General features: G+C 38.3%; 1 protein-coding gene across 3 annotated transcripts in view; it reads right to left on the reverse strand.

The window, feature by feature from the left end:
• mcc (MCC regulator of WNT signaling pathway) overlaps window positions 1–13,429 on the reverse strand; it is a 93,177-nt gene that overhangs the window by 64,747 nt on the left and 15,001 nt on the right. Inside the window, exon 1 of one of the 3 annotated variants that reach the window (XM_073860241.1) lies at window positions 12,148–12,512. The exons of the other annotated variants lie outside the window; for them this stretch is intronic. Within the exon in view, the coding sequence (XP_073716342.1) occupies window positions 12,148–12,204 (57 nt within the window). The 5' untranslated portion in view covers window positions 12,205–12,512. Of the gene's footprint in view, window positions 1–12,147; window positions 12,513–13,429 lie in introns of those variants that run through there. 3 annotated transcript variants of the gene reach the window in all.

Below are 13,429 nucleotides of genomic sequence, written 5' to 3' on the forward strand. Positions count from 1 at the left end.
AGTCACATGGAAAGAGAGCAACAGTCTGGCATTTTGAAGATTCCCATCAGGAAACGGATCTCCACCCTGAATGTCTGGAGAACAGCTCAGCTCAGGTCAGGTCAGACTGAACAAAAATGCTTCACAGTAAACCATAACTATACAGACGGCAGTTTCCATATCAATACAGCAGTTAACCTGTTTCTAACTTTTCATTGAAGACTTGGCTGCTCCTACATTTCCAATTGAAAACAAGTGTTGCTTCAAAACTGCTTTGAGCTCTAAATGTAGTTAAGTTTGCAATAAATAATCAAAGAGCAAAAGGAAAGTCTTTTTCAATCACAAATGCATCAGTAACTACAAAGACCTGGATCACTTCTCTACTGCACCTTTTCTTTGTTTTTAAAAGCATGTTTTAATTAAACCGAAATATCTTGATATCAAAAGTTTTTCAGTAAATGTAAAACACAAAGTCAACATAAATAACAACTGGAAATAAAATCTGCACATTTTTATGATATGAGGCACAAATTGGTCCATAATATACAAATATTGCTAATTGCTCCACCAAGTATAATAAAGTTACATTGTGATAACAAACTAAGGTGGCTGTTTTGCAGTTGTTGCTGGAGACTGACTGAGCATTGATCTTACACAAACCTGCTAACTAAAACTGTCAGATACATTTCAGCGGTGCTGCAGCCAATCAGAGCGGTTACATTTATATTCTAGGGTCTAGAAACCTCACAAAACCAACAGTCAGCTATAAAACTACAGTCACTCAGAAGTGAAATAAAGGCCATTTTGTCCTCAGAGGTGTGCTCACATGAAGCATGAGTGCGGTGTAAACAGTCTGTTTATTTTGACTGCAGGGGGAAAAAGTACTCAAGGTGCCCAAACGACAGTTTTCCAGCTTAATGGTCTGTGAAAGGTGAATTATCTCTCTACACACTCGCTTACAGAACCATCAGAGTGCACACTAAAACACATGCTTCGCTAGTGCACACTAAAACACATGTTCTCTAGTGCACACTAAAACATACTGTATGTTAATGCTGCTAGTGCATGCTTAAACACATGCTTCACTAGTGCACACTAACACATACTGCATCTTGCTAGTGCATGCTAAAACACATGCTTCTCTAGTGCACACTAAAACACATGCTTTTCTAGTGCACACTAAAACATACTGTATGTTCATGCTTCTATTGCATGCTTAAACACATGCTTCACTAGTGCACACTAACACGTACTGTATCCTGCTAGTACATGTTAAAACACATGCTTCTCTAGTGCACACTAAAACACATGCTTTTCTAGTGCACACTAAAACATACTTTATGTTCATGCTTCTATTGCATGCTTAAACACATGCTTCACTAGTGCACACTAACACATACTGTATCCTGCTAGTGCATGCTAAAACACATGCTTCTCCGGTGCACACTAAAACATACTGTATGTTCATGCTTCTATTGCATGCTTAACACATGCTTCACTAGTGCACACTAACACATACTGTATGTTCATGCTGCTAGTGCACGCTAAAACCCATGCTTCTCTAGTGCACACTGAAACCATACTGTACACCTCTTGTGCACACTAAAACACATGCGTCTCCGGTGCAAACTAAAACATACTGTATGCTTTTAGTGTAAAATCATGTTTCCTTTAGTGCACACTAAAACATACTGTACACTTCTATTGCATGCATAAGCATGTTTCCTATAGGCACACTAAAACATACTGTATGCTTTTAGTGCATGCAAAAGCATGTTTCCTTTAGGCACACTAAAACATACAGTACAATTGTTGTGCACGCTAAAATACATTATTTTCTAGTGCACACTGAAACCATACTGTACACCTCTAGTGCACACTAAAACGCATGCTTCTCCAGTGCACACTAAAACACATGCTTTTCTAGTGCACACTAAAACATACTGTATGTTCATGCTTCTATTGCATGCTTAAACACATGCTTCACTAGTGCACACTAAAACATACTGTATGTATGTTCATGCTTCTATTGCATGCTTAACACATGCTTCACTAGTGCACACTAACACATACTGTATGTTCATGCTGCTAGTGCATGCTAAAACACATGCTTCTCTAGTGCACACTGAAACCATACTGTACACCTCTTGTGCACACTAAAACACATGCGTCTCCGGTGCAAACTAAAACATACTGTATGCTTTTAGTGTAAAATCATGTTTCCTTTAGTGCACACTAAAACATACTGTACACTTCTATTGCATGCATAAGCATGTTTCCTATAGGCACACTAAAACATACTGTATGCTTTTAGTGCATGCAAAAACATGTTTCCTTTAGGCACACTAAAACATACAGTACAATTGTTGTGCACGCTAAAATACATTATTTTCTAGTGCACACTGAAACCATACTGTACACCTCTAGTGCACACTAAAACGCATGCTTCTCCAGTGCACACTAAAACACATGCTTTTCTAGTGCACACTAAAACATACTGTATGTTCATGCTTCTATTGCATGCTTAAACACATGCTTCACTAGTGCACACTAACACATACTGTATGTTCATGCTGCTAGTGCATGCTAAAACACATGCTTCTCTAGTGAACACTGAAACCATACTGTACACCTCTTGTGCACACTAAAACACATGCTTCTCCGGTGCACACTAAAACATACTGTATGCTTTTAGTGTAAAATCATGTTTCCTTTAGTGCACACTAAAACATACTGTACACTTCTATTGCATGCATAAGCATGTTTCCTTTAGTGCACACAAAAACATACTGTACGCTTCTAGTGCATGCTAAAACACATACTTCTCTAGTGCACACTAAAACATACTGTTCTCTTCAAGTGCACGCTAAATCACATGCTTTTCTAGTGCACACTAAAACAAACTGTACGCTTCTAGTGCACGCTAAAACACATGCTTCTCTAGTGCACACTAGAAACATACTGTATGCTTCTAGTGCATGCTAAAACACATGCTTCTCTAGTGCACACTAAAACATATTGTACGCTTCCAGTGCACGCTAAAACGCATGCTTCTCCGGTGCACACAAAAACATACTGTACGCTTCTAGTGCATGCTAAAACACATACTTCTCTAGTGCACACTTAAACATACTGTTCTCTTCAAGTGCACGCTAAAACACATGCTTTTCTAGTGCACACTAAAACAAACTGTACGCTTCTAGTGCACACTAAAACACATGCTTCTCTAGTGCACACTAAAACATACTGTATGCTTCCAGTGCATGCTAAAACACATGCTTCTCTAGTGCACAATAAAACATACTGTATGCTTCTAGTGCACGCTAAAACACATGCTTCTCTAGTGCACACTAAAACATACTGTATGCTTCTAGTGCACGCTAAAACACATGCTTCTCTAGTGCACACTAAAACATACTGTACGCTTCTAGTGCATGCTAAAACACATACTTCTCTAGTGCACACTTAAACATACTGTTCTCTTCAAGTGCACGCTAAAACACATGCTTTTCTAGTGCACACTAAAACAAACTGTACGCTTCTAGTGCACACTAAAACACATGCTTCTCTAGTGCACACTAAAACATACTGTACACTTCCAGTGCATGCTAAAACACATGCTTCTCTAGTGCACAATAAAACATACTGTACACTTCCAGTGCACGCTAAAACACATGCTTCTCTAGTGCACAATAAAACATACTGTACACTTCCAGTGCATGCTAAAACACATGCTTCTCTAGTGCACACTAAAACATACTGTACACTTCCAGTGCATGCTAAAACACATGCTTCTCTAGTGCACAATAAAACATACTGTACACTTCCAGTGCATGCTAAAACACATGCTTCTCTAGTGCACAATAAAACATACTGTATGCTTCTAGTGCACGCTAAAACACATGCTTCTCTTGTGCACACTAAGACATATTGTACGCTTCCAGTGCACGCTAAAATGCATGCTTCTCCGGTGCACACTAAAACATACTGTAGGCTTCTAGTGCATGCATAAGCATGTTTCCTTTAGTGCACACTAAAACATATTCTACGCTTCTAGTGCACACTAAACACATGTTCTCTAGTTCTGTGTTTCCCAACCCAGTCCTATGTGGCACCCCTCCCAGGATGATTTAGATCTCTCCTTATATGAAACACCCCTGATTCAGCTCATCAGCTTCCTCCCAGAATATTGGAGATGTCTTCCTAATTAACAAGCTGATGAGTTAAATCAGGTGTTTTATATAGGGAGACAACTAAAACATCCTGGGAGTGGTGCCACGTAGGTATGGGTTGGGAAACACTGCTCTAGTTAACACTATAACATATTGTGTTCATCTAGTGCACGCAAAAGCACATTTCCTTTAGTGCACACTAAAACATACTCTACATTTCTAGTGCATGCTAAACACATGCTTTTCTAGTGCACACTAAAGCACATGCTTTTATATCGGAAAGTAAAATCTACTGTATGTATTTGTTTCTAGTGCACACTATAGCATAATGCTTCTCTACGGCAAAGTAAAACATACTGTACACTTCTAGAACATGCTAAAACACACACTTCTCCACTTGAAAGTAAAACGTTAACATACCTTACACTTCTAGTGCACACTAAAAATACACTTCCAGTGCACACTTCTGAACACAACACTAGAGCAGTGACACACACCAGCATCTGTATGAATGTTATAAATAGATGAGATGTTATGGCTGAGAGGAATTGCTCTATGCAATGCAGCGTATCCTCAATCTAGAAAAGTGATCAGTAAGCGAATCGAATGCTAACTATAACCAATATGAGTGTCTGCATTTCTATGAAATCAATTATTAGTCTTAAAATCTGCCACAGTACTCATTATTACAAAAACTTACAAATGAAATCATTTGGTAAAATGCATCTATCTTTGATGAGATTTGTAAACAGCTCTTTGGATTTGGTGTACTGGACACAGAAAAGCATTTAGTACTGATGACGGTAAATCTAATAACAACTGGCTGAAGCACTAACACGTTCATTTCATCTAATAGAAGTGATTCAAGATTTAGGGTTGACTGTAAACATTCATTGTTATGTCAAAGCCTCACAGGATTATAAAACACTAAAACCAAATTGAGTTCAGCACATGTTTCTTATTCACCTAATAAGATGCAATTACTTATAGTTTTGTTTACTAAATGTCATGAAATGTGACAAATTATTATTATTTATTAAACCGTCATTTAATAAGAATTCAATCTGCAAGTAATTTAGTTTCGTTTATTTGGAAAAGGTTTGGCTCTGCGGTACAACACTGCGTTTAAACATCAATCCATTAACGTTATTAAGTAATGCGTTCAAGCCTAGGTGCCCAACCAATGTTTTGCAGATAAACCAGCCCCCAGTGTTGAATAAATCCTGCTTTAAACTGATATTAAATAAAAGCCTGATTTCATATAAACACTAGCTCATTGTTCAGGCCTCCTCAAGCAGAGGTCGGTAAATTGCGCCGGAGACCCGGCCTAACCCTCTTTCCTCTCCAGTGAGTTTGTCTTGCCTACAGAAGATCCATAAATCAAAGTGGCAGCTCGCCCAAGCCGTCAAAAAAAAAACACAACCTCTCTTTTTTTCATTTTGAGGAACGAACAACGCTGACACCACTTTCACAATCTTCCTTCACATCGATCAGAGCGGAGAGCTTTATGACCCACGAATCTACCGACTACTGCATGGGCCATGATAGGTCGCGGGGTTTCCGCACGACCGTTTGTCAGTCTGATGGAAGACTGACCCTCGAGGTGGCGGTAAATAAGTGGACATTAGTACACAGCTCAAACGTTTGGTGGTGAAAAAGAGAAAGTGATAAAGCGAGGCAACAAGTAGATTGAGATCGCTCAGAGTCTGACAGTCTGGTGACAAATCATGAGAAAAATAGCTTCATGTTTCATATCTTACAGGTTTATTTTAACCAAAATTAACAATCAAGAGCATTTAATGAGTATTTAAGAGAAGAGAAATTTGGGGATCAATGTTATTTTGTCCCAGGTCACAATTCATTCAGCAGCATCCGTATCAAAACAAACCACAACAGGGTTTCAAGTAGGAGGCTGAAGATATGAGGTAGAAAATAAACTCAATTATGTGTTTGCATGATTAACGTATTATACATTCATCAAATACATTTGCTTCAAATCTGCCTAATCCTGGCTTTAGGCCATTCAGAAATATAGGTTTGTTTGCATAAGCTGTTAAACGCCACATTGATTTTTCAGCAAAGTCCTCTTAAGTCTACAGAAGATGACAGGAATTTGGCATTACCACAGGTATTACTGTGCCCACTAATGTGTTTGTTCATTTTTACATTTTGAATCCTGACCTTCATCGCTTGCAGTGCTTCTTTAGTGATTTGGCAACTGTTTACTATGTCTTGTCCAAAAGGTTTTTGCAAAGAACCTTTCATGCATTTTTTGCGGAGAAAGACTCGCCCCCATGTCATCCAAGAAGTTTATGTCTTTTTTGTTCAATCAAGAAGAAATTTTGTTTTTTAAGGAAAACATCACATGATTTTTCTCCATTTCAGTGGACTTCAGCGGTTCGCAGTTTCAATGCATCTTCAAAGGGCTCTTATTGATCCCAACCGAGGGATAAGGGATCAAGTGAAACCATCGTCATTTTCACAAAAAATATATAAAAATATGACGACAACTTCTTGTCTTGCACTAGCCGCGTGACATGCCAGCGTGACCTTACGTATTATGTAATCACATCGAAAGGTCACCTGTTACATATGTGAAACGCACACTTTTTCCAACAATAAACCATTTTAAACAATAAACTGACACAAAGACATTAATTATTATCATTCCACATACAACAACATCTGAACGCTACTTGTAAACACTGGAGGGGTAGTTTCACATACGTCATGGGTCACCTTTCGACGTGATTGCGTAATACGTAAGGTCGCGCTGGTGCGCCGCTCTGCTAGTGCAAGACGAAAAGTTGTGGTTTGACGAAAAATGACGCTTGTTTTGCTAGATAAGATCCTTATGTCTCGGTTGGGATTGTTTAGAGGCCTTTGAAGCTGCACTGAAACTGTAAACTATTGAGGTCCACTCAAGTACACTATATGGAGAAAAACCTGGAATGTTTTCCTCAAAAAACTTTATTTTTTCTCGACTGAACAAAGAAAGACATAAACATCGTAGATGACATTGGTGTGAGTAAATTAGGAGGATTTTTTATAAAAGTGGAGTGATCCTTTAAATACCAATGAAATGGCAAAATACTATCAATATACTATACAATTACTACTAATACTACTACTAATACTAATAACCGACTTTCTTCCTATAACCTTCCTATAACAATAACCTTTCTTCTTAAAAAAATACAGTAAAACAGGGCTTTAAGTGTAAAATACCGAACTTGTCCTTTAACAATATGCCAAACGTACAAACCCCAAAGTAAACAATGACGCGAGTTATCGTCTGTAACGTAAATCTCTTTTCTTGGACTACAACAAACACACGGATTGTAGGCAACAGTTTACTTCCTGGGATTGGTGATGTAAGACAATCATTATCATAATCCCTCCCGCTTTGGACTCACGGCCTGTAAGATATTTTCTGTCAGCATTGCATTGTGAGTGAATCTTTCAAACATGGTAAGGAGTGTCACGTTTCAGGCTGACGTCAGAGGTATTCAGGCCAATCACAACGTACAGATTTGATGGCCAATCAGAGACACAGAGCTTTCAAATCTGTGCGTTTCAGGAAGAGAGTGAAATCTGGAGCTACAAAAATGTACGATATGTGGAAAATAATGTGTTTTTTAACCATAAACCACACAAACACATTGTATTATACCAAATACACAAAATAACATTGTTTTTAGCAATGAAATAGGTGCACTTTAAGTGAAATTAGTAAACCTAAACAGTCTGATTTACAAAAAAAAAAAACATGCCAGACGCACTTAGAGGGTTTTGCATCTGAACTCTTCATATAAAAATAGATAATATACACCAAACAATTCACACAGAAATTTAACTTCATAGGTCTCCATATAGGCTCCATGATCTGTTTTTTCTTTCTTTAAGTGTGAAGCAGATACAGTAACTGAGGTCATCGCTGAATAAAAATGTTTTTAGCTCACTGAACTGTGCTTGTTTTCCCTGGACATCGGTGAAACAAAGACCTTGGATTTGTGATGAGAAGAGAGTCAGCACTTTCACATGTTCGCTTTAAACTCATCTCCAGAGTCTCAACATTAGTCTCGATTCAACAGCTCGAGGCTTTGACCTTACAACCATTGAAAGGTTGTTTAAAAAGGTTTGAGTAGAAATCGTCTGATCTGAAGAGGCTTTCAAAGCTCAAAGTCAGAAGGCTGCACGCAGGCACTAAATCAGCATAAGAGGTAAAAGAGAGATAAAAATAGACAGCAACCCTGTGCTTATCAAACAACACTTGGCTTTTGGCTGCCTGCCTGCAGGGAGGAAAGACACTGAACGTTAGATAAAGAGAAGCCTGTCTTGTGTCTCCTGGCCGGAGGAGGACACAAGCCGTCTAGCGTGAGAACGATGCATTCCTGTCATCTAACGCATAAAGACATTAAACCCTGCAGAAAACAACAGTTCAGTTCCTTTGAAGCCAACTCGGAGCATTGCTTGCTGTCGATTACAACAGGTTTTTGAAAAAAAAAACGAAAAACTTGCATTACCAGACACAAACTTCAAGCCTGATGAAAAAACAAAAACGTCAGACTATCATTTAAAGGCACATTATGTTTTTTTATCCAATAGAAGCGTAGCTTGATGACGTTGTGAGTTATCATCGTCATGTTCACAGATGATGTAATTAGTGATGCACCGATGTATCGGCCACCGATATTTATCGGCCGATTTTTGATGAATTTGAAAGCATCGGCATATCGGCAATAGCACGAGAAAGGCAGATACCGATTGTTTATTAATTAACTGCATAACGAAATCCATTATATGTAAAAAATTTGTTAATGTTGTTAATGAAATAAATGCTGAATAGCAAAAACCACCTTTGAAGGTTGTCATGCTGTCTTTTTATATTTGTTTTAGCTTAATTTGTGCCTCTCTTATTATGTTGGTCAGGTGAATGTTAATTAGATCCAATCCATGTTCAGTAAAAATAATTTGATGCAGAAATAAACTAGCTAATAGACCAACTCTATAGTATTGTATACAAGTGTTTAATATCAGTATCGGCATCGGCCAGAAGTTGTCTGTTTAAATCGGTATCGGTATCAGCCCAAAAAATCCTATCGGTGCATCCCTAAATGTAATGCAATAAAGATTTATAATTATCACAACAAAAGCCAATAAGGTAGACTGAAAGAAATTACAACTACTACAGCTGCGCAGATCGGGAGGGTGACATTAAAGTGTACAAACAAAGAGCTACAAAAGCAGTACTATCGAGTCGCTCTCATGACAATTTGATGACATACGCTGATTCGTCTGCGCATCACACCATGATGCCGAACACACAGATTAATTATTGTGCATTAAAACATAAACCGAGGATAATGCGGACAAACGGTACATATCTCTACATTTAAAAAAAAAAACACTATGCTAATGAATTTTTGGATATTTTAAAGGAATTGTTCACTGCAAAAAGCTAATTAGCCCATAAAATACTTACCTTAATGCCTAATCCTATATGACTTTCTTTTTCAGATGAACACTTTAAGAGTTATATTAAATAGGGCTGTCAGGATTGTGAAATTTGGCTGACCGTTAATTGTGTAATAAATTGTGATGATTATGACGATTAATTGCCTGTTTAGGGCTTTGACGATTATGACAATTAATTGTTTGTTTTATTGCTTTGACATTTAATTCTCTTTTTTGTTTTGTTCATGAAATAATTTTTACACATTGTTGTGATTATTTAAATTAAATCTTTTGCAAGATTTATCTGGCAGTACATTTTAATACACATAACACACATTTAAAAGTAATTATTTAATGAATATATCTTCCAAAAACTGTCATTTAAGAAGACCATCTGATACGGTCTCGTTTATACAGGCGCTGCAGCTCCCCTTGTGTTTTTTAGAGAGATATGCAATCATTGTGGTGATCTAAAATCATCGCGATGAGGTCAAACAATCGCAATGAGACGATTATGTAATTATTGTGACAGCACTAATATTATATAATATCCTGACTCTTCCTAGATTTGTAATGGCATTATTTATTTATTTATTTATGCATTTGGCAGACGCTTTTATCCAACACAAGGTATACATTTTTATGTGTGTGCGTGTGTGTTCCCTGGGTTTGAACCCATGACCTTTTACGTTGCTAATGCAATGCTCTACCACTGAGCTATACAGAAGCATTAAATAGTGCCACTTGTTTGAAATGAAACAATACGATTGTGAGAAAAAATATTCTAACTAGAATTCAGCCTTTAAAACGTTGTGTTTGATTGTAAACTAGGGCTGCATACCGATTAATCGCAACTAATTGTTTGCAGAATAAAAGTTTTTGTTTACATCATATAAGTGAGTGTACTGTGTTTAATAATTATATGTATATTTATTATTTCTTAAATATATACATGCATGTGTGTGTGTGTATTTATATATGCATAATTATTAAACACAGTACACACACACACACATATATATGATGAAAACAAAAACTTTTATTCTGCAAACGATTATTTGCGATTAATTGCTATTGTAAATACATTTAGATATGAAATGGCAGCACGCAGAAGTTGGTACATATTATTAGTAATTACATATTAAATAACCAATTATCATCTTGGATATCGATGTGGAGCCTGCATGTTGCTGTTTACATTCAAATACAATTTACAGATAAATATGCTCAAAATATGAATCATTTTCTCTCCCAAACCTATAACTTCGCTTTAAAAGACATATTAACCTACTGGAAAGATATAAATTACTTAATTTAAGTGGTTTCCAAACTGGGGGGCACGCCGAAAAACTTTATATAATGATTGATGGGCTTCAAAAAAAAAATCAAGGAACTATATGTAATGTATTATGGATACACATGATAATAGTTGCACATTTTAAACATTAACACAACTGTTATCTGTTATAATGGACAGCATGGCACACGTTCTGCTGGAAAAATCCTCAAGACCCTACACGTCTAAAACATCCCAGATCAATGCATGTGAACCGCTGTAAACATCCTCAGGCTTTTATTCCCTCGGCCACACAACCGGAGTTACTTGACAAGTACCAGCTGTTCCTATAAACTCAACCTCCAGATTTTAGACAAACACGTGCTCGGCCAATTAAAATGTTACGCTAGCTTTATGTTAAAAGTGCTCTCTATTAAGTATTGTTTTCATGTCCTTTGGTGTTGGATGACAAGATTGTAGTCTAAGAGACAGAACTCATAAAGACATGCAAGGTCACAGACAAGTTATTACAAGCAAGTGGAGTGAGACAGCTGTTTCTTCTGCCGCCCCCTTTATCTGAAGAAAATCCCTAATCAAGAATTGAAACACTAGATACTCAATAAATCTAAACCCAGATCTTCAGGACATCCAGCGACATATTGGACCTGGACCCAACACCAAACCATAATTATTTATTAAACAAAATTATACAAATGTATATGCACTGTATCCAACATCCCTGTATGCCTCAAGTGAATCCATATTTCATGTAGTCACGAATGTGATAGATGCATTTGCACCAAAGCCTTTAATGCACAACAGAAGATATGGAAAGAGTTTCTTCTTCCTTTCAAAAGCCGATTAGACTAGTTAACTATGCATGATGTTATGGCATGAAACATCCCATCAGGACATGCCTGCAAATGTCACCCATTGATACCTATTGGTCTAGCCTTTCAATAACCTTTCTCTTATTTTAGTTTGCAGAATGAGACTTTGAGCATGCAGACACATTCCTTCAACGTCACCGCGTGTTTAACCTTTTGAAGTTTAAGAGAGACACGGCCATACAAGATCAACGACCCATCAGAGACTAAAAGTCTTCAGTGTGTCAGCGGAGCGTTTGAAGATGTCCTGACACGCGTCTCTTTAGCGTGTTAATGCAGCGAGGAGGGCAGGAGATGACATGCACTCCAAAGATTGTTTTAGACAAGCGCTGCATTTCTCAAGGACAGACCTTCACCTCTTTCTAACGTCTCTTACCTCCTGTCCATCGACTGACGCTTCCCTTCCGCCGTTCACTGCCACTCCAGAGTTCATGGTCTCCAAACTCTCGTGGCAGATCGCTAATGCAGGGATAGTGACCCACTGCTGGTGCGAGCGCAAGGGCAGATGCCTCTGATCGGAAGAAAAACGCTCTCAGGTTCCTCCTGCCTGTGTAATCCACACGCTCCGAGAGGAACACATCCTTGTTTTTACAATGAAAATCCTGCAGTATTCCAAGTGCAATTCCAGCAGTAATCCACACTAGAGCGAGTTAAATCCACACACTGCTCCGCACATTCCGAAAGCCAGCACGAGACTCCCGGCAGCAGCTCTGCGCTGCTCCGTCTCTCACACACACACACAGCCTGTGAGTGAGCGAGCGAGTGAGGGTGAGAGAGAGAGAGAGAGAGAGAGAGAGAGAGAGAGAGAGAGAGAGAGAGAGAGAGAGAGAGAGAGAGAGCTCCTCTGGGCCTCACAGCTGCATGGGGCCACAGGACAGTGTGTCTTGTGTGTGTGTGTAAGTGTGTCTGAATCAATGTGTGAGAGTCAGTTAGTGTGTTTGTGTGTGTAAAAAAATTTGTGTGTGAGAGAAAGAGTGAGTGAGAGTGCGCATTTGTTGTGTCTAAATAGGTGTATGTGTTTGAGAGTCTGTTAGTGTATTTGTGTATGAGAAAGTGTGTGTTTTAGAGAGTGCGTGCATCTGAATCTGTGTGTGTTCATCTTTTGTGTGTGTATGAAAGAGCCTGTGTGTGCATGTTGTGTGTCTAAATCTGTGTGTGCATGTTGTGTGTCTAAATCTGTGTGTGCATGCTGTGTGTCTGAATCTGTGTGTGCATGTTGTGTGTCTGAATCTTTGTGTGTGCCTGTTGTGTGTCTGAATCTTTGTGTGTGCCTGTTGTGTGTCTGACTCTCTCTCTCTCTCTCTGTGTGTGTGTGCATCTTTTGTGCGTGTATGAAAGAGTCTGTGTGCATGTTGTGTGTCTGAATTTGTGTGTGTGTGCGCAATCTGTGTGTATTTGTGTGCATTGTATGTCTGAATCTTTCTCTGTTTGCATGTATGTATGTGTGTTGTGCCTCTGAATCTATGTGTTTGTGTGTTTGAATATATCTTTGTGTGTTGTGTGTCTGAATCTCTGTTTGTATGCATGTTGTGTGTCTGAATCTGTGTGTGTTGTGTGTCTAAATCAGTTTGTATGTGTGCTGTGTTTCTGAATCGCTCCGTGTGTGTGTTGTGTGTCTGAATCTGTTTGTGTTTGCATGTATGTATGTGTGTTGTGCC

The sequence above is a fragment of the Misgurnus anguillicaudatus genome, chromosome 22 (assembly GCF_027580225.2).
Source record: "Misgurnus anguillicaudatus chromosome 22, ASM2758022v2, whole genome shotgun sequence".
Taxonomy (NCBI): domain Eukaryota; kingdom Metazoa; phylum Chordata; class Actinopteri; order Cypriniformes; family Cobitidae; genus Misgurnus; species Misgurnus anguillicaudatus.